Consider the following 21,157-nt stretch of genomic DNA (forward strand, 5'->3'; position numbering starts at 1 on the left):
GATTAAATTTGGAACACAGCTAAGAAATCCTCAAATAATGGATCCTTGCAGGAAACTAATTATAAAGTCCTCCTTCGATGGTACCTGGTCCCAGCTCGTATTGGGAAATTCTCCCCCGCGGCTAGCCCCAGATGTTTTCGGGGGTGTGGGAAAATAGGTACAATGTTCCATATTTGGTGGCCGTGCCCTAATGGCCGCAGGTTTTGGATCAGAATCTTTACTTTGATATTTTCTGTTCTTGGGATTTCCATTCCTAGAGACCCTGGAATAGTCCTGTTGGGTTCAAAACCTAAAGACGTAAACAACACACAGGGGCAGATTTATCAAGGGTTCAATTTCGAGGGTTAAAAAACCCTCGAATTCGACCCTCGAAGTAAAATCCTTAGTGCAAAAAGTTTGATCGAACGATAGAATAAAAATCGTTTGATCGAAAGATAAAATCCTTCCAATCAAACGATTCGAACGATTTTAAGCGATCGATCGAAGGATTTCTATTCAAGCAAAAAAACTGTGGACGGTCCCCATAGGCTAACATTGGTGCTCGGTAGGTTTTAGGTGGCAAAGTAGGTGGTCAAAGTTTTTTTTAAAGAGACAGTACTTCGACTATCGAATGGTCGAATAGTCTAGCGTTTTTTAGTCTGAATCATTCGATTCAAAGTCGTAGTCGAAGGTCGAAGTAGCCAATTCAATGGTCGAAGTAGCCAAAAAACAAATTCAAAATTCGAAGTATTTTTCATTCTAATCCTTCACTCGAACTTAGTAAATGGGCCCCTTGAAGTCTTACTGATAATTTTATTCTATTTTTTTTTTATTTCTTGTCCTTTTCCTTTTTTTTTGCTCATTTTGTTATAAGAATTATTCCTGTGAAAAATAGTGACAGGTTAAAATGTTGATATTCTTCATGAACAATTACATTTTGAGTATTAGTAAAGATTCTGCTGTTGTCGTCTGTTCTGCAAATGAATATGTCGGATTGGATAATAACGGCTGTATAATCCACAATGAAACCAGACAATGTTTTTGTTTTTACAGATGTTTATTGTCACAAAATAGTTGTGTATACAAATGTTGCAAAACAATAAAAATTTATTGAAGTAAAAAAAAAAAAGGTTTTCCTACATTGTTTAATTGCAGCCAGCGGGTTGCAGTTCAGGTCAGAAATGAGCTGCACATGGAACTCCCACTATACCCCAGTGAGGGCAGGTTTCATTAAAGGAACAGTTCAGTATAAAAATAAAAACTGGCTAAATAAATAGACTGTGCAAAATAAATAATGTATCTAATATAGTTACTTAGGCAAAAATGTAATGTATAAAGGCTGGAGTGAGTGGATGTGTAACATAATAGCCAGAACACTACTTCCTGCTTTTCAGCTCTCTTGCTTTCCACTGATTGGTGACCAGGCAGTAACCAATCAGAGACTCGAGGGGTCACATGGTTCATAGCTGTTTCTTTTGAATCTGAGCTGAATGCTGGGGATCAATTACAAACTCACTGAACAGTTATGTCCCATGTGGCCCCCCTTATAGTCACTGACTAACTCAGAGTTAGAGAGCTGAAAAGCAGGAACATACCTCCCAACTGTCTCTTTTTCGGAGGGACAGTACCTCTTTTGACAGCTCAACACGCAGTCCCTCATTTGTACTGGAAAGTCCCTCTTTTCTCTGCACTGAACAGCCAGAAAAAGAAACAAAGTTTCTCACTTAATTGGCTTTTAGCAGAGAGCCCAGAACAGCTAACAGGTGCAAATAAGATACTTTGTAACAATTTTGAGACACAAAAACACAGTTTAGATAAGGAGAAATATTTTCAAACTTTCATAACCTGCCAAATTTTCTAAAACAAACATGGTAATTAGGGGGTGTGGCCACAGAAAGGGGTGTGGTCAGAAAATTGCTACGCTACATGCGGGAAAAATTTTTTTATCCATCTTTTTACTTCCAAAATGTTGGGAGGTATGTAAGTGTTCTGGCTATTATGTTACACATCCACTCACTCCAGCCTTTATACATTACATTTTTGCCTAACTAACTATATTAGATACATTATTTATTTTGCACAGCCTATCTATTTATCCAGTTGTTATTTTGTCACACTGAACTGTTCCTTTAATATGCTAATAGGGACACGCCCACCATTGCCCCAGGCCGGCTCACCTGCTGCGTTTGATTCCGGGAGGATAGAAATGGTTGTACGTGTGGGAGGAGCCCAGTTTGATTGGATGCTGCGTGCACGCATGGAACGTGCAGCTTCGCTGTGCTCATTGGAGAGAGGCTTGTAACGCTAATAACGGAAGTAGGGTGTTCTGTTCTTCTTCAAGCCGATGGTCAGACGAGGCTTGAAACGCAATACCCGGAAGTGGAAGCAATCGGAACCTCCTGTAAATACAGAGTAGTGAGCGGGTCTGAGAGGGATCCCCAGGTGTGAGAGTCGGTACGTATAGGAATCGGTCTTTATTGGACTTTTCTCTGCTGGAGGCGCCGTATGTACCCGGTCTGACTTCTGACACATTTGTTTTATCATATTCTTAATCCCCGACCCCTGTACAAACACTAGTTAATTACTACTAATTCCCTGGCCCTTTATATACAGACCGGCCACTGGAATTAGTCAATTCCTCAATCTGCTTCTTCTCCTGGTGAATATCCAGGGATTATATATATATATGTGTGTCCTGTAATATACACTGGCAATAATTCCCTTTATACATCTCTATTCACTGCTGCTTCCTGCTCAGTCACTTCCACAGGGACCAAATGGGAATCTCCCAGGAACCCACTGAGCCAGTGATGGGGAACCAGGATCCAGATAAGCTGCATGAGACAATCCTGACTCTCACACTGGAGATTATCTACCTGCTGACTGGAGAGGTGAGTGGGGCAGTGAGACAGCTGAGTGGAGAGGTGAGTGGGGCAGTGAGACAGCTGAGTGGAGAGGTGAGTGGGGCAGTGAGACAGCTGAGTGGAGAGGTGAGTGGGGCAGTGAGACAGCTGAGTGGAGAGGTGAGTGGGGCAGTGAGACAGCTGAGTGGAGAGGTGAGTGGGGCAGTGAGACAGCTGAGTGGAGAGGTGAGTGGGGCAGTGAGACAGCTGAATGGAGAGGTGAGTGGGGCAGTGAGACAGCTGAGTGGAGAGGTGAGTGGGGCAGTGAGACAGCTGAGTGGAGAGGTGAGTGGGGCAGTGAGACAGCCGAGTGGAGAGGTGATTTGGGGGCAGTGAGGACAGCTGAGTGGGGAGGTGAGTGGGGCAGTGAGACAGCTGAGTGGAGAGGTGAGTGGGGCAGTGAGACAGCTGAGTGGAGAGGTGAGTGGGGCAGTGAGACAGCTGAGTGGAGAGGTGAGTGGGCAGTGAGACAGCTGAGTGGAGAGGTGAGTGGGGCAGTGAGACAGCTGAGTGGAGAGGTGAGTGGGGCAGTGAGACAGTTGAGTGGAGAGGTGAGTGGGGCAGTGAGACAGCTGAGTGGAGAGGTGAGTGGGGCAGTGAGACAGCTGAGTGGAGAGGTGAGTGGGGCAGTGAGACAGCTGAGTGGAGAGGTGAGTGGGGCAGTGAGACAGCTGAGTGGAGAGGTGAGTGTCAGTGTGAGTGGGGCAGTGAGACAGCTGAGTGGAGAAGTGAGTGGGGCAGTGAGACAGTTGAGTGGAGAGGTGAGTGGGCAGTGAGACAGCTGAGTGGAGAGGTGAGTGTCAGTGTGAGTGGGGCAGTGAGACAGCTGAGTGGAGAGGTGAGTGGGGCAGTGAGACAGCTGAGTGGGGCAGTGAGACAGCTGAGTGGAGAGGTGAGTGGGGCAGTGAGACAGCTGAGTGGAGAGGTGAGTGGGGCAGTGAGACAGCTGAGTGGAGAGGTGAGTGGGCAGTGAGACAGCTGAGTGGAGAGGTGAGTGGGGCAGTGAGACAGCTGAGTGGAGAGGTGAGTGGGGCAGTGAGACAGTTGAGTGGAGAGGTGAGTGGGGCAGTGAGACAGCTGAGTGGAGAGGTGAGTGGGGCAGTGAGACAGCTGAGTGGGGAGGTGAGTGGGGCAGTGAGACAGCTGAGTGGGGAGGGTGAGCAGTAGAGGGGTCCCTAATCATCTCCCCAATATACAGGGATACAGTGTTACAAAGAAGTCAGGTGATGACATGCCCCTCCCACAGAGCTGCACTGACTGTATGTTGGGAGGAGCCTGCAGGCACCATGTGACCAGCCCAACGGTGGCCCCTCCCCCTGGCTCCGTCATACAGAAGGAAAATGCCAAGAAGATCCTGGAACTGATGTCCAACATCATCCAGCTGCTGACTGGAGAGGTGGGTACAGCAGCCCCCCAATAATCCCTTGTTGCTTAGTAACAGTGTATGATAATCCCTTTCTCTGGCTGGGGGTGACTGTGCCATTGTGTGTGCCAGGTTGCCATAAGGTGTGAGGACGTCTCCCTCTTATTTCTCCTTGGGAGAGTGGCAGTATTTAAAGGGGAACAAGACCCGTTACAGGGAAGTGATAAAGGAGAACTGGGAGCAGCTCCGCCCACTGGGTGAGTAATGTTTGTTACAGTACTTAGTAATAATCCAATTAGAAGGGTTGGTAGCCCTGATATTATATATTCTAGTAGCAGATGTAGTGGCCATTGGGCAATGATGTGGATGCAGCAGCCTCAGCTTCTCCTGGTGCATTATATTATATATATTATTATATGTAATGACATTGTTGTTTATCGGAGCCATAGAATGCACGGGGTTAATTTGCTACACAGGGGACTGTGGGTGCAGCTGGGGGAGCCCCTTATCTAGAGCAGAGCTGTCAGTCACATTAATACTGATCATTGGAAACAATTAACCTGCTGATGAACCTTATATAGAGGGTTACTGCAAATGCACAGACTCAATATTAATACTTCTAATGATGATACAAAATAATGTGGAGTAGAATTTAATGATAAAAATATCAATGATGTCATTCTCGTATTTCTATCAGGTTGTGAATGGGATGTGGGGGCAGATGTGCGCAATGCAAATAAACCAGACAAGACTGAGGCAGAAGAAGCAGATTCCTGGGGAGAAGGAAACCCCCCAAACCCTGACATTTCCCCAACTGATCCCCAAACACTGACCAACTGTATCTCTCATGGGATTAAGGAGGAATCATGGGAAGAGGAAGAACATTGTGAGTGGAACACTGATCCCCCTACAGAACAGATCCAGGGCACAGACCCCCCTACTGACACTGTGGGCTCCCACCTGAATATCAGCCAATCAGATAATGATAGTGATATTAAAGGAGCCCTTTATTCCTGGGGAGAAGGAAACCCCCCAACCCTGACATTTCCCCAACTGATCCCCAAACCCTGACCAACTGTATCTCTCATGGAATTAAGGAGGAATCGGCTTCATGTGAGGAAGGAGGAGACTTAGGCAGCAGCAGGAATCCCCCTACAGAACAGTTCCAGGGCACAGACCCACCTACTGACACAGTGGAAGCAATTGACCAATCAGGACGTGGTTACGGGGAACAATTGCTATGGGAATTAAGAGAACATTCTGATTCAAACGTTAAACGAATTAAAAAACGAATAAAGAGAACAATCCCTCCTGGTGACCTCACGCCTTCCAGTTTAAATCAAAGCTCCTCAGGTAACTATGTATCGCCTGGAATGAAAGCAGAACCAGTTTCAAGGGAAGATTCTGATTGTAGCATTGTTTTCCCTTTAATACAGAGACAAGTGAACGAAACATCTGCTGATCTAGGATCCAACGTAAAGGGAGGTTTATTAGCCAATTATATATCGGATGACATCACAGAGGAGCCATGTTCTTGGAATGAAGATTCCAGCACCAGTATTGAGCATCAACCCACTGATATCATAGGCCTAAAGCACGGAGCAGCAGGATATCTTAGTATAATGAGGGGAGCGGCCTCTCGGGATAAAAGAGCCCCCCCAAATACTGACATTTCTATAGCTGATCATTTACCCGACTGCTTATCAAATTGCAGTAATGGAGAAGCGTCTCCTTGGGAAATAGAAGGAGAACCCTCGGATTTTAACTCCAATACACGTACGGAACAGCCGCGTGGAACAGAGCCGTCTGCTGATACCATGGGAACCAGCCTGACTGACAGTTTGCTGGCGGAGAATTGCACCGAATATAATAAAGTGATTGAAAGCGCGTCCCCGATGCAGGCGGAGGTGCAAAGCTTCACTTGTTACGAATGTGGGAAATGCTTTGTGAGCCAGAGGGATCTATTCAAGCACCTGAGGATCCACACGGGAAAGAAGACGTTTTTGTGCAGCAAATGTGGAATGTGCTTTGTGCATCAGATCGATCTTCACCGACACATGAAGAGCCACAAGGGGGACAGGCCATTTTCCTGTTCTGTATGTCGGAAGCGATTCCATTCCCAGAGCGACTGCAATAGGCACCGCATAATCCACACGGGGGAGAAACCATTCGCTTGTTCTGAATGTGGCCGACGCTTTGGGTTTCTGAGCAGCCTTCGTAGGCATTTCAGCCTTCACATGAGGAAGGAGCAGTTCTCCTGTGTTCACTGCGGAGAGAACTTTGTGCTTCAGACTCATCTTAACAACCATTTAAGGATTCACGTCACAAAGAAATCTTGTTCCGAATGTGGCAAATGCTTCGCTCGTGAGATCGGTCTTAACAGACACAGTACGACCCACGCGGGACGGAAGCAGTTATCTTGTTCCGACTGTGGGAAAGACTTTGGCTTTGAGAGCGACCTTCACAGACACCTTAGAACTCACAAAGAAAAGAAAGCCTTGTCTTGCCCTGAGTGTGGGAGGGGCTTTGAGTGTGAGCGTGACCTTAGCAGACATTTAAGAATTCACGATGAGAAGAAGCCGCTTTCTTGTTCTCACTGCGGGAAGAATTTTCAATGCCAGTCGGAACTGAAGAGGCATTTTAGAATTCACACCGGAGAGAAACCATTTTCTTGTTCGAAATGTGGGCGGTGCTTTGGGTTCCTGAGTAGCCTTCGCCGACACTGTAGAACTCACTTTAAAAAAGCGGTTGCCATTTGAATAAGAGACTCGATGCCCTGGGACTTTGTTAGACAGTGAATGTTGCGTGCAACAGTGGCGGCACCCAAGTAGAAGAGGGCTCCTCCGATGCCAACAGTGGTTGCTAGAGCCGGAAGAGTGAGCCGGGACCTTGGAGTTTGCTCAGGGTATTGGACTCCACTCATAACACTTTGCTTGTGGGACTACAGGGCTGTGATTGGCTGTCCCTCAATGGCAGGGACTGTTAGGATACACCCACCTTTCTTTGAAACAGGGACTAAAGAAAATCTATAGGGAGCTCCCATCAAGGGGCCATTTTTGAAGATGTTAATTTACAAACAAAAGTAAACCTCAGCCCCAAATATTATACATGATTGCCTACAAAATAAGGGGGGGTTTCATTTATCCAATATGTCTCCTTTAATATCTTTAAAGGGGACCCGTCACCCAAAAAAATTATTCAAAAACCTATTTTATCACATTAGTCGAGCAAAATGAACTTTAATTACACTGTATAAATTATTTGAATCTTGTTTCCTTCAGTCGGGGAATTCATAATTATAACAAGCAGACAGGAGCCATATTGTGGGACACTGTTATTAAGACAAGTCTTGTATCATCTCAGAATCTTGTTTGTGCACCAGAATGGGGGACCTGATGTCCATCCCCATGTCCTGGTTACACAATTAAATGGTGAAGAGATTGGGGGACCTGATGTCCATCCCCATGTCCTGGTTACACAATTAAATGGTGAAGAGATTGGGGGACCTGATGTCCATCCCCATGTCCTGGCTACACAATTAAATGGTGAAGAGATTGGGGGGAATGTGGGGAGAGCAGTGACATGTAGGAAGTGCTGAATGGAAAGTGAAAGTAATTGCCTAAGGCATAGAGGAGGGGCAGACAATATTTGATTGACAGCTGAGATTTTTTTTAATGAGTTTACAACAGCTATGAATGCTTTAATGAAATTGGATTTCATGTTTAATTTGAAAAGGACTTTTATTACACAGATTTTCATGTCTGGGTGACAGGTCCACTTTAAAAAAAAGCCTCTTTTTTTGGAGCTCCATATACATCTGCTACAGTCACGGTTAGAGTATCAAGCGAGAGGTGGGGGTGTCTGAAAGGTCCCTGCAAAAAAAAAAAAACACAGTAGAAGGGGGGGAGCCAATCACAGCCCTGCAGTCACACAAGCAAAGACAGGCTTCAGTTCCCTATCAAGTCTGCCTAGCTGCTGATTGGTTCCTGCCAACCACCCTTCACAGCCTGGGAAAGTAGGCAGCAGCAAGTGGGCGGGACCGGAAGAGGATTTGAGGACATTTTCATGGTCAACCCAAAACACTACTTTTTCAGGACTTTACTTGACTATATTGAAGAGAGTATAATGCACTGATACATTCTTTTTTTCATACAATATGTCTCCTTTAAATTTAAGATTCTGCTGTATTTTCTGTACATGATGCTGATCCCCGCATATCGGGAAATGATAAATTTCTCTAGCAGGATACATAGAATATCAGACTATATTAAAAAAATGATTTCCTTTTTCTAAGTGTGGCCGGTTCTTTTGGGGAAGAGCAGTCATGGGTGACATTAGGGTGTCTATTAGTAGCGGTCATGGATGTCTGCAGTCTCAGTGTTAATAACGACTGAAGGATTTACACAGGAAAGGTGCCAAATTTGTTTGCAGAATGCGGGGAACAAGTCAGTATTTCAAGCCACAAATGCAAACCTACAACAACCAGCTTTTGTTCTTAGTTACTATTCTTCAAGGGAAATCGAATGATCGGAATGTATCAAAGTACAGGGGGTTCACATGATCTTGGGGATTCCATTCATGTTGTGTGAGAGAGTATCAATACAATTCCACATGTTCATGTTCTCACAGAGAATATTCAAGATGTTGCAGAATAAGGGTTGTACCAGACCCTACAAGTCAATGTTCAGCTAAACCCTCCTCTCCAGATCCAAGTACTGAACTGAATCTGAACCCCAGCCACGGGCCGACATTAGTGGCACGAGGAAGAATTAACACTTTTTTCCGTATAGGTTGAAATTTTTAAAAATGATTTCCTTTTTCTGTGTAATAATAAAACAGTCGCTTGTACTTGATCCCAACTAAGATATAATTAATCCTTATTGGAAGCAGAACCAGCCTATTGGCTTTATTTAATGTTTATATGATTTTCGAGTTAAAAGTGATGCTGTCACTAAAAATTTTCTTTTCAAAATATTAATGTACATTAAAAGTTACTTATAGGTCATGTTGATCATTTTTCACTGATAATTTTGTAAGTGTCACTTAAAGTTCCTAAACCTGACAGTTTTGTCAACCTGACTGTCCCTTCTCAGCCTGTCAGTTCGTTTCTAATGGTAACGGACTCCTGCTGCACAAATATGGCCGCCCCCTCATACAGGAACATTGGGGGTAAGAAAGGGAATGTAAAAGCATCAGGCAAATACTTTTATGGAAAAATTATAAATAACATTCAAAGACAATGTTATGATAGATAATAAAAAAAAGGTTATTTTCTGATGTCAGTATCTCTAAGACCAACCTTTTGAACCCGTGAGCAACATTCAGAAGTAAAAGGAGTTGGGGAGCAACACTAGCATGAAAAATGTTCTTGGGTGCCAAATAAGGGCTGTGATTGGCCATTTAGTAGCCCCTATGTGGATTGTCAACCTACATTGAGACTCTGTCTGGCAGTGCACCTGGTTTTTATACAACCAAAACTTGCCTCCAAAATAAGTATCTGCTTTGAGGCCACTGGGAGCAACATTCAAGGGGTTGGAGAGTAACATGTTACTCATGAGCTACTCATTGGGGATCACTGCTCTAAGGTATGAAGATCCAAATTACAGAAAGATCAGTTATCTGGAAAACCCCAGGTCCTGAGCATTCTGGATAATAAGTCCCATACATGTATTTGGTTTGGCCAGTTCCAGAATATAAATGTTGTTATGGAGTATTGATACAATTTCAGAATACTCATGTTGTTGCAGGATATCAATAAACTATTAATGTTGTAGCAAAGTATCGATCCAATTCCAGAATATTCACATCAGTGCAGAGTATCGATAGAATATTAATGTGTGAGTATAGTTACCGAGCGAGTATCGATACTGAGTGTGTGTTGAATGAGTATCGTTACCAAGCGAGTATCGATACTGAGTGAGTGTGTATCGATACCGAGTTTTACTTCTGAGTCAGATTTGAAAACCTGCATTATTCACATGATGGGGATCAGCTCCTGTGTTTATAAGGTATCGGGGGCATCTCCAGTCTATGTAGCCTTTCATTTGTCTTTGGGTCTTTAGTTGAGGTAGGTAGAGCCAGTGGTGATGCAGTAGGTATCTCTTTATATACTCAGCCCTGTACATGTATAACCTATAAAAGTGCTAGTGATTGTGTGTGTCACTGTGTGTGTTCCTTCCTTCACATTAACATGAAACAACATAAATACAATTAATAGTCTGACATAAGCCCCGCCCCATCAGTGTCAACAAACCAAGTGAAAACTGTCAGATTTTGTTTTATTTGAGACTGTTAATTATTACACCCCAACAAGAGCAGCTACTGCTCCCCACTCTTGAGGCGCAGCACGACTGGTACGGACGTACAGGGGATCATGCCGATGTCTGTTATAACTAAATCGACCAGGTCTGGGGGGGTCACGTCGTACACCAGGTTCAGCAGCCGCAGGGACGAGTTCTTTTGCCAATTCCTTAGGGGACACCGTCCCTTCCTGCTCAAGATCAGCTCGTCCGGGTCATCTGGACACAAAGAGTCAGTTAAATGGACGACTTACAGTAACTTACAGCTGCTGCGCTACTTTATGTAGGAGTTCTGCTGCGTGTGCCTCAATAAGTCTTATTCACCCTCTTCCTTCAGTTCTATTAGTTATTAAAGGCAAACTACACCCACATTAGAACACAGGATTTAACTTGCCGTTATTTTCATACTGGCCATGTAGTTCATGAGACTTATTTACGCCATTGTTTGTTACTAAGAAAACACTGCTGCTGCACTGCTAGCTTTATATAAACTATGCTGCAGACTTTGGGGGACATGTGCCCTCCAGTGGCCAATGAGCAGGAAATAAATAGTAAAATGTTCCGCGTGCCCTTGTTTTACCCCTTTTCTGCTCAATAGTGGGTCTCGTAACACTAATCTCCCCAACTATCCCCCAGCTTCTTGCAGTTACTATGATGCTTGTATGCGGGGAACCCCTGGCCCCCATGTACTTACCCAGCTCATTGGACACAAAGGAGTCAGTCTGAACTTTCTCACAGAACTTGTAGGTTTCACAGCACACCAGGACTGGGACATTGTGGGCTTTAGCTACCAAAGCAATCTGAGAGGTGCCCACGCGGGACATTACATAGCCATTAGCAAGAAGGGCATGTGCCCCTAGAAACACCTTGGAGACCTGTGGGTAGGAAGCAGGATGACCATGAGTATCATACAGGGTAAGTTAACACCAATAGAATTACCTGTGGGTAGGAAGCAGGATGACCATGAGTATCATACAGGGTAAGTTAACACCAATAGAATTACCAGGCAGCCATATCCTGACTTGTAAGAGAAGTTGGTATGAACTTGTGGCTTCTTGAGGCCCCTGATTCTGTAGGTCCCAAAGGCTGAGATTCAATTTAATCTCCCACAACTGAAAGGGAGACCCCGGGCCTTGCCATGAGGTATAATGTGCCCACTCACCTCGGGGAGAATGTAGGAGATGGCTGGGATCATAATGTACGTGCAGTGGATTCCACAATTCACAAGTCGTCTCAGTGTCTCTCGTCCCTCTAGCCGTGGGCGGCTGTCCACTACAATGACACGGAATTTCTTCCCGTTCCTGTGAGCTTCTTGGAGTGTACATGTCACCAATGAGGAACTGCCAACAAAAATAGGTCAGGAGAATAGGTTAGGAGAACGCATCCTCTTCATCCTCCAATCTCCATCCAACCCACCACCATCTCCTCCTATTCCTCCTCCCATCTCCATCCAATCCATCCACAATCTCCATCTATTCATTTTCCAATCTCCATGCAACCCATCCCCATCTCCTCCTATTTGTCCTCCCATCTCCTTCTACTCATCCAACCCACCATCTCCTCCTATTCATCCTCCCATCTCCATGCAACCCACCATTCTCCTTGTAATCATCCCATCATCTCCTCCTAATTATCCTCCCATCTGCACCCAAACCCTCCACTCCAGCTCCTCCTATTCATCCTCTATCTCCATTTATCCCCAAACCATTTAACTTGTAAGTTTCCCAGACCCCTTTAGAACTCTGAAACATATCACAGCTCAGTACTAAGGGGCCAATTTATTAAGCTGTTTAAAAATAAAATTGCGACACATCATACTAAAGTTGTGCTTTGTGTACAAATGTGGCGTAACTGAAAGCAACTGCATAAAAATGCTATGGGAAAATACGACTTTCATCCATTGCTGCATTGGTTTTTCCCAGAGAATAACTAACTATAATTTTCCCCATTGGCATTAATGTATTCTGCAAGGTCTGAAGCCAATGTGCAATTTTAGTTTTATACAGCATAATAAATAGGCCCCTAAGTGTGAGACCCAGAGGGGAAGAACACATTGGGCCAATAGTGCTTTTAGTGTCAGAATAAGAAGGCCAGTTTTGGGGTGCACGTACCATCCATAGACCAGTATGACGTCATCCTCGCTGATCTTCTCTGCTGCAGATTTAGAGATGGCTTCCGCTGCCAGGAAGATTTTTTCATGGATGAATCTGTCAATGCAGGAGAGGAGGTCGGACTTGGCCTGTGTTTGGAAGAAGATGATTAGTTGGATGGACAGGGGTGGAAATAAAAATCGCAGGGGAAGCCTCACTAGTTCATCCCTCACCTCCTCCTCTCCTTTTGATTGGCTGATATTGGAGATTTCTTTCTTTATGTATTTAATAGCGTTTCCCATACTGGCTGACAGGGGGCGACACTGATTGAGGAAACTACACAAGCAAGAAAGAAAAGTATATGTAAGGGTAAATGTAAGGGTAAATGTAAGGGTAAATGTAAGAGTGTATGTAAGCATGTCAATCATATATATACTGGTACCCCAATCAAACATACATCTCACCTGATATAAGGTTTCAGTTTATTCACAAGATCCCGGGACAGCTCCTCCTGCTGGGGGGTCGTGTAATCCCGAATGACCTGTTGAGAGACAGGGAACAACTATTGTGATGAGAACAAAGGGGGGGGGGGGTAATAATGTGCCCCTCACAAGAACAGGAACCCTCTTCATAGACTGTGTTTCCACTTGGAATGTGCTGCAAATTCTCTAGTTATTACAGACTGTGGCCCTCCTGCTTATTACTGAATGGCAGAGAGAAATAAAGTACTGACAGGAGGGAGGGAGGGAGGGGGGCAGGAGTGCAGGGTGGGAGGGAGGACAGGTGGGGGCAGGGGTACAGGGAGGGAAGGGTGGAGGCAGGACAGTGAGGCTATTACCTGTTTGAAGCAGTGCAGTAAAGCGATGCAGCGGGAGTTGGAGCCATTGATGATCCCATGTGAGTACTGCAGGCCGAGTCTCACCACCACTGGGTGTATGACAGAGGAAGGAATACTGCGCGGGGACAGGAGGGAGGCAGATTTGTTTATTTACCAACAACAACACAGACAGGACCCCCCCCCATTAGTAAATCTAGTGAGAGCCAGTGTAATGTGTGGCTCAGCCATTGGATGTGCAAAGAACTCACCTCATGTGCTGAGTAAGGGGCAACTTGCGACTGTACTGGTGCAGGTGGGAGAACAGACTGACCTTTGTGCCATAGTCTGGCCGCAGAGGAACCTGTGCAGGTAAATAAAGTTACAAATCTCAGGTAAAGCCAAGGCTTTTAGCCAAGGAACCATAGAGATGTGTGGGGTACAACACTGTCCCTTTATAAATACAGGAGAGCGCCACCTTCAGGGATCAGCGAGGAACCATACAGGATTGTGATTGGACGACTGTGAAGAATACATACATTTACTGCTATAGGCTCACAGAAGTGGGTGTGGAGGATTTTATCTGGACACATACACCTTTAAATTAACTATAGATATGATAGTGATATGTTAGATACGATATAGAGGGATACTGAGACAATTTGCAATTGGCTTTTGACTTATTTTGCTTTTTATTCAGCAGCTCTTCAGTTTATAATTACAGCCATCTGGATGCTGCGGTCCAAATTAGCAATAGAAAATACATTTGTAGCCTTACAGAGCATTTGTTTTTTAAATAAAGGTCAGTGAAAGCTGGAAAGAGCTAAAACAATGACCAACTGAAAAGTTCCTTAGAATTAGCCATTCTATAACATACTGCAAGTTAACTTAAAGGTGAACTACTCCTGCTGAAATCTATAGACTGGAAACACTGTCACATTTATTTATCCAATAGTGAACTCAAAAAATATTTATTGTAACTTTTAAGTTACTATTGAAGTGTTAACACTGTAACTCCCAGCAATGTGTCTCTGCACAGCCAACATTAACTCTACCAAATTCAACACTGTAACTCCCAGCAATGTGTCTCTGCACAGTCAACATTAACTCTGCCAAATTCAACACTGTAGCTCCCAGCAATGTGTCTCTGCACAGTCAACATTAACTCTACCAAATTCAACACCGTAGCTCCCAGCAATGTGTCTCTGCACAGTCAACATTAACTCTACCAAATTCAACACCGTAGCTCCCAGCAATGTGTCTCTGCACAGTCAACATTAACTCTGCCAAATTCAACACCGTAGCTCCCAGCAATGTGTCTCTGCACAGTCAACATTAACTCTGCCAAATTCAACACCGTAGCTCCCAGCAATGTGTCTCTGCACAGTCAACATTAACTCTGCCAAATTCAACACCGTAGCTCCCAGCAATGTGTCTCTGCACAGTCAACATTAACTCTACCAAATTCAACACCGTAGCTCCCAGCAATGTGTCTCTGCACAGTCAACATTAACTCTGCCAAATTCAGCACTGTAGCTCCCAGCAATGTGTCTCTGCACAGTCAACATTAACTCTGCCAAATTCAGCACTGTAGCTCCCAGCAATGTGTCTCTGCACAGCCAACATTAACTCTACCAAATTCAACACTAGCTCCCAGCAATGTGTCTCTGCACAGCCAACATTAACTCTACCAAATTCAACACTGTAGCTCCCAGCAATGTGTCTCTGCACAGCCAACATTAACTCTACCAAATTCAACACTGTAGCTCCCAGCAATGTGTCTCTGCACAGCCAACATTAATTCTACCAAATTCAGCACCGTAGCTCCCAGCAATGTGTCTCTGCACAGTCAACATTAACTCTACCAAATTCAACACTAGCTCCCAGCAATGTGTCTCTGCACAGCCAACATTAATTCTACCAAATTCAGCACCGTAGCTCCCAGCAATGTGTCTCTGCACAGCCAACATTAACTCTACAAAATTCAACACTGTAACTCCCAGCAATGTGTCTCTGCACAGCCAACATTAACTCTACCAAATTCAACACTGTAGCTCCCAGCAATGTGTCTCTGCACAGCCAACATTAACTCTACCAAATTCAACACTGTAGCTCCCAGCAATGTGTCTCTGCACAGTCAACATTAACTCTACCAAATTCAACACTGTAGCTCCCAGCAATGTGTGTGCAACATTATCCAGAAACGGCTGCAGATCCCAACAAGGTACCAGCCAAGGTTCAAAGCAAAGTCAAAACATTCCCAAAGTAGTGAAAATCAGGAAGGTTGGCAGTACTTAGATATTTAAAGGGGAAATAAAGTCTAACATAGAATAATGCTAGAAATGCTGTATTTTGTATACTAAACATAAACTTACTGCACCACAAGCCTAATCAAACAAATGATTTATGCTTTCGAAGTTGGCCACAGGGGGCTGTCATCTTGTAACTTTGTTATACATCTTTGCAAGACCAAGACTGTGCACATGCTCAGTGTGGTCTGGGCTGCTTAAGGATCGTCATAAATGATCAAAACAGCACATGTCAAATAATATCTGCCATATAAGCTGATATAGCACTGGGTCTTCGGATACAAATTCCTACACAATCACTGGATGCTTTACAGGGAAACAAACAGGGAAGTAAGGTGGTTGAAAGTATGATCCTTTCCCTGCAGAGCAGTTAGGGACCGTCTGAAGTTTCATATCCGCAGCTGTCAGAGCAAGTAAATGAAGGGGGAAGTTCACTGCATACAGTCAGGTTTTTTATGAAAACAGTAGACTTTTTTAATTAAAGTATATTGAAGATAGATTTCTTTTTCATTAAAGAAAGTAAAAATGGGATATAATTTTTTTTGCCTTTACATGCCCTTTAAGCAAGCAGGAATGGGCTCTTGTAGATATCTGCTGCTGTACAGAAACCTGCAACATGAATTACTCTCTTCTCTGGCCCATAAACCACATAATCTCACATAGTAAAACTCAACCTCGGGGACATCCCAGAAGAGTCAGAGGAAGGAAAATTCTCTCCATGGAACCTGATTACTTTAATACGGACAGACAATCAGATCTCAGGGCCGCCTCTTGTTGCCGGAGCTGCTCTAATACTACTGACTATACACACACACACACAATACCCACACACAATACACACACACATACGCAACACACAATACACACACACCGGGCAAACCTGCATCAAAGGACCTCGTGTGGGGGGCTCCACCAATTGCATCTGGGAAGCAGAAAAGAGCATGAGAGGCCCCATCTTGGAAAACTTCTATCCAACTCTACCTCATATCTGCCTACTATCATGTGCAGCCTGTGTGTAAGACTCAGGGGCCACGTTAGTACATAATATGGGCTCTACCTGCTGCCGCTCCAGTTTCTTTGCAAGTTTCTTCTGTGCTGCCGGATCATCCACCTGAATGTGTTCTGGAAGTCGTTTCACTGGAGACAAAGCACAGACACAGCGGATTGGCTAATCTACCATAGTGGCTACTCATTGGTCCTTCAGAATTCGTTTCATCAGGTAATTCCTCATAAGTGTCACAAGACCCCTCCTATTTGTAACTAGCACAGACACCCTCCCACCATGCGCCAGACACACTCCTCCGTTCTTGCCAACAGTCCTGCCAGAGCTTCTCCAGGACACACAACTGTTACCAGTCTGCCAATTGGTGCCTCACCTGTCTGTCCCTCAATGGAAACAGCCTTGGCTTTGCCCTGCCCAGGCCCTGCACTCTGTTCTGTTTTCTTCAGCAGTTTCTGTGCCCGCTCAGCCTCTTGCTTTATTCTTCTTTCTGCCCGAAGCTCAGATTTGCTCTTTCCACCCCCAGTAGATCCCTCTGCTCCTGCCCCAGGTTTGCTCTTTGCACTTCCAGCGGGCGCCTCCCCTACTGCCTCTGACTTGCCCTTTCCTCCCCCAGCAGGAGCCTTGGCTACTGGGTCTGACTTATCAGTGGTCACCTCCTCTGCCACTGGGGCAGGTACATGGGGCAAAGAGCATGGAGAGGTGGCATTTGTGGCACTAGGCGGAGCATCTAAGGGAAAGAGAAACAAGGTGATGGGTTACAATTTGTATGGATGTGCCCGGGTAGCAATGCCCTGTCCCACGCCAACCTCTCTCTATGACTGGGGCCTCCTTGGTTGGCTCAGATGACGCCTTCTCCTTGTTCTTCTTCTGTTGTTTCTTTTCTTTGCGCAGACGAAGCTTCTCCTCCTTACTCATCTCTTGCCCTTCCCCCTGCCAGAGACAGACATTTAGTACCAACATTAGGGGGGACCCCATTCCCTCTCAACATAGTAACATAGTAAGTAAGGTTGAAAAAAGACAGACGTCCATCATGTTCAACGTTTTAGTTTTTTTTGGTTGTTTTTTTATCTGCCTAACTGCCAGTTGATCCAGAGAAAGGCAAAAAACCCATTTTTGCCTCAGATGGGGAAAAATTCCTTCTTGACTCCAAAATGGCAATTGGACTAGTCCCAGACTAGAGGACAGAACCAGACTAGAGGCTCTCTGCATGGGTGTAGGTATATATGTGCCCCATAAAAGGTTATAGTATCAGCAGATCATTTCCATCACTGGACATTGGGAAGGTTCTGGAGATGCCTACAGACCCATCATCCAATCGCAGCGCTGGTCTTTATGTCTGGGCCCCCCAGTACTTGTCTATAAGATACTCACTAAACATCTCCCCTTTATCGCATGAGTTATCTAATGGTATTACAATAAATGGGGTGACGCTGTACATCAGGCTGAGACTGGCACAGAGGGAGGGGCACACAGTGAATAATATGCCCAGCACTGTACCTTGGCATGGCGAGACTCAGACTTCTTTACTTTACCACCACCACCTGTAGGAGAAATGTAAATATGTCACATTGACCCCACCCACACAGGTAACCCTAGATTTCATATTTCTCTCCGGCAACCTGGACTTCCTTGGAGATTCGTTGTACCAGCATGGCCACGCCCCCAATTAGCCAAACCCCCACAATCCACCCCAAACGCCATCCCTTCATCTAGAAGCCCATATGCTTTCACAGCAGGCCAGGCCACAACAAGATTCCCCCCATGGGGTACCAGTGCTCATCAGCTGAAACTCCCAGCACCCTCAGTCCAGCAAACACTGAGAAGCCATGGCAGCTCCCGTACTCACAATGACGATACATTCACCTGCTATATCCAGCCTGACACCCTCCAGCTTCTGCTGAACTACACCCCCAGTCAATTCTCCACCTGTCAGCTGGAAGTTGTAGTCCAACAACACCAACATTTTGGGCTTCGCTGAGTTGCTATTTAAATATCAATAATTCCCCTCAGTAAATGCCCTTTACGGCCTGTTATTAAATAAGCCGTCAGATCTCTAAGGCCCAGTGGGTCAGGATACAGGGAGTCTCTGCCTCGTTGTGACTCAATCACTTATAACTGATGGAGGAGCAACTCCCAGCCTGATAAAGCCTTAGGGCCCAGTGTGGGGGAGCTCTGGGCTGGAATCCGTGGGTGGGTGGGTGACACTGCACTTTCTGCTCAGCCTGAAGCACAACATGTATTCCCTGGCACAGTCCTGTGGGTGCTGGGAGTTACTAATGTCAGGGCCCAGGCAGGGAGTTACAGTACAGACAGACAGGCCAGTGAATGATGAATGAACGGATTAGTCAGTAATGACCTATATGGGGCCATAACATAGAAGTATTATAAATTAGGCCTGACCCTGAGGAGCCAGTAAGTGCTGGGATATACGGGCCCACTTATCTGACTGCCCCTGGGAGGGGTAAATAACACCTGGCTGCCCCTGGGAGGGGTAAATAACACCTGACTGCCCCTGGGAGGGGTAAATAACAAGTGGCTGTGTCCCTGGGAGGGGTAAATAACACCTGACTGCCCCTGGGAGGGGTAAATAACAAGTGGCTGTGCCCCTGGGAGGGGTAAATAACACCTGACTGCCCCTGGGAAGGGTAAATAACAAGTGGCTGCCCCTGGGAGGGGTAAATAACACCTGACTGTCCATGGGAGGGGTAAATAACACCTGACTGCCCCTGGGAGGGGTAAATAACACCTGACTGCCCCTGGGAGGGGTAAATAACACCTGGCTGCCCCTGGGAGGGGTAAATAACAAGTGGCTGTGTCCCTGGGAGGGGTAAATAACACCTGACTGCCCCTGGGAGGAGTGAATCACGTGTTTGTCAGTCAGTGGGGTCAGTGGCAGCTGCTGGAGTCGGTGGGGAGGGGTAAGAGTCGCACAGAAGTATAAAGTGAAGCCTTCCTGCCCCTGGGAGGGGTAACTGGGACTCGCTCACACTCCCGTCTCACTGAGGGGTAACACAGACAAGGGGTAAGTGCAGAGCCCATAGGAGCCAAGTAAGAACCTCCCGAGCACTTACCGGCCTTCTGCTCGCTCTCCCCTCTCCTGTCCATGCCGGCCCGACTGTCAATGTTTCCCCGTACTCACTGCGCATGCGTACATATGACGAGAAGCGCGGCCATAGCTAGAGATGTAACAGCCCACCAATCAGTGAGCTGCAATGCAATGACTTCCTCCACGTGCTGTCCTACCGCGGCCATGTTTTATATGGGCAAACAAGCGGCGGGACAGGGAAATAGTTGTAAAGGGTGCCCACAATTTGCCTTCACTGACGTACGGGCGAGGTACCGGCCGCCATGTTACGTAGGGGCAGATAATGGGCGACGTTACTCAGTAGTCTCATTGTTTTACGGCTGGAGTGAGGCATGCTGGGAGTCGTGGTCCTTGATGGGTTGGAATGTCCAATTGGGAAGGAGGGTCAGTAGTTATTAGGGTGACCCCGGGGGTAATTTGAGGCGCTATTTACTGGTCACTCACTGAGAGAAACATGAGGATATTATTGATTGAGAGGCGGGGCCATAGCGTGGGGACAGTCACGTGTAATAAATGCAGCTCGCGGGGCTCCGTCTATTTCTCTTATTAAATTCAGCTGTTTATTTAAACCATACCTCCCAACATTTTGGAAGTAAAAAGAGGGACAAAAAAAATTTGGCAGGTTTTCAACGTTTGAAAATATTTCTCCTTATCTAAACTGTGTTTTTGTGTCTCAAAATTGTTACAAAGTATCTTATTTGCACCTGTTAGCTGTTCTGGGCTCTCTACTAAAAGCCAATTAAGTGAGAAACTTTGTTTCTTTTTCTGGCCGTTCAGTGCAGAGAAAAGAGGGACTTTCCAGTACAAATGAGGGACCGCGGGTTGAGCTGTCAAAAGAGGGACTGTCCCTCTAAAAACGGGACAGTTGGGAGGTATGGTTAAACTCATAAAGAAACAGTTACACGAAGTTTGTCACATTGTCATGGAACCGTCTGGTGTCGACCAATTAGTATTTAACACATAAGTATAAACATCATAGCGTTCAAAGTGCTTCTTATTATTATATTCCAGGAACAAGAGACACCGGAAATGACGTCACACGGCTGTGTCAAATCCCCAGCATCCCTCAGTGTTATAGATGCCGAACTGGGGCCTGAAATACAGGCGGGAGGGGGAACTGTTTCCTGTTCCTGCTTTAAACGGGTGGTTCACCTTTAAGGTAACTTTTAGTAGTGTGATAGAATGACCAAAACTTAGCAACTTTTCAATTGGTTTTCATTATTTATTTTTTATAGTTTTATAATTATTAGTTTTTTTCTTCTGACTTTTTGCAGCTTTCAAATGGGGGTCACTGACCCCATCTAGGGTTGCC

The 21,157-nt window shown here is 45.5% G+C and overlaps 2 protein-coding genes across 7 annotated transcripts; one reads left to right on the forward strand and one right to left on the reverse strand.

Moving 5' to 3' along the window:
• Window positions 1-2,271: 2,271 nt before the first annotated feature.
• Window positions 2,272-7,500, forward strand: LOC108716071 (gastrula zinc finger protein XlCGF17.1-like). 4 transcript variants are annotated; one of them, XM_041563684.1, is made up of 6 exons: window positions 2,272-2,433; window positions 2,738-2,870; window positions 4,081-4,278; window positions 4,378-4,502; window positions 4,943-5,598; window positions 5,682-7,500. In XM_041563684.1, the coding sequence occupies exon 6, from the start codon at window positions 5,868-5,870 to the stop codon at window positions 7,002-7,004; it is 1,137 nt and encodes a 378-aa protein (XP_041419618.1). In that variant the 5' UTR covers window positions 2,272-2,433; window positions 2,738-2,870; window positions 4,081-4,278; window positions 4,378-4,502; window positions 4,943-5,598; window positions 5,682-5,867; the 3' UTR covers window positions 7,005-7,500. The 4 variants fall into 4 exon arrangements, with proteins under 4 accessions (XP_041419618.1, XP_041419615.1, XP_041419617.1 ...); XM_041563681.1 differs by having other exon boundaries at window positions 4,943-7,500; XM_041563683.1 differs by lacking the exon at window positions 4,378-4,502 and having other exon boundaries at window positions 2,738-2,903; window positions 4,943-7,500.
• Window positions 7,501-10,506: 3,006 nt separating this feature from the next.
• eif2b4.L (eukaryotic translation initiation factor 2B subunit delta L homeolog) lies at window positions 10,507-19,976 on the reverse strand. 3 transcript variants are annotated; one of them, XM_041562286.1, is made up of 14 exons: window positions 19,832-19,976; window positions 18,258-18,301; window positions 17,567-17,690; window positions 17,134-17,487; window positions 16,815-16,894; window positions 16,638-16,679; window positions 13,721-13,812; window positions 13,473-13,587; window positions 13,099-13,175; window positions 12,868-12,970; window positions 12,656-12,783; window positions 11,707-11,884; window positions 11,239-11,419; window positions 10,507-10,763 (listed from the first exon to the last, which is right to left on the reverse strand). In XM_041562286.1, the coding sequence occupies exons 1-14, from the start codon at window positions 19,863-19,865 to the stop codon at window positions 10,564-10,566; spliced, it is 1,752 nt and encodes a 583-aa protein (XP_041418220.1). In that variant the 5' UTR covers window positions 19,866-19,976; the 3' UTR covers window positions 10,507-10,563.
• Window positions 19,977-21,157: the final 1,181 nt, after the last annotated feature.

The sequence above is a fragment of the Xenopus laevis genome, chromosome 5L, assembly GCF_017654675.1.
Source record: "Xenopus laevis strain J_2021 chromosome 5L, Xenopus_laevis_v10.1, whole genome shotgun sequence".
In the NCBI taxonomy this organism is placed as follows: Eukaryota; Metazoa; Chordata; class Amphibia; order Anura; family Pipidae; genus Xenopus; species Xenopus laevis.

What these genes read in the sequence shown, in the direction of transcription:
- LOC108716071 (XM_041563683.1), top strand. Translation starts at nt 5,619, where the DNA reads ATGAAAGCAGAACCAGTTTCAAGGGAAGATTCTGATTGTAGCATTGTT.
- eif2b4.L (XM_041562285.1), bottom strand. Translation starts at nt 19,865, where the DNA reads ATGGACAGGAGAGGGGAGAGCGAGCAGAAGGCCG. An exon ending in GGCCCCAGTCATAGAGAGAG is followed by an intron (nt 17,488 to 17,566) that starts GTTGGCGTGGGA and finishes TCTTTCCCTTAG; the next exon opens with ATGCTCCGCCTAGTGCCACA. An exon ending in CCCCTTACTCAGCACATGAG is followed by an intron (nt 13,588 to 13,720) that starts GTGAGTTCTTTG and finishes GTCCCCGCGCAG; the next exon opens with TATTCCTTCCTCTGTCATAC.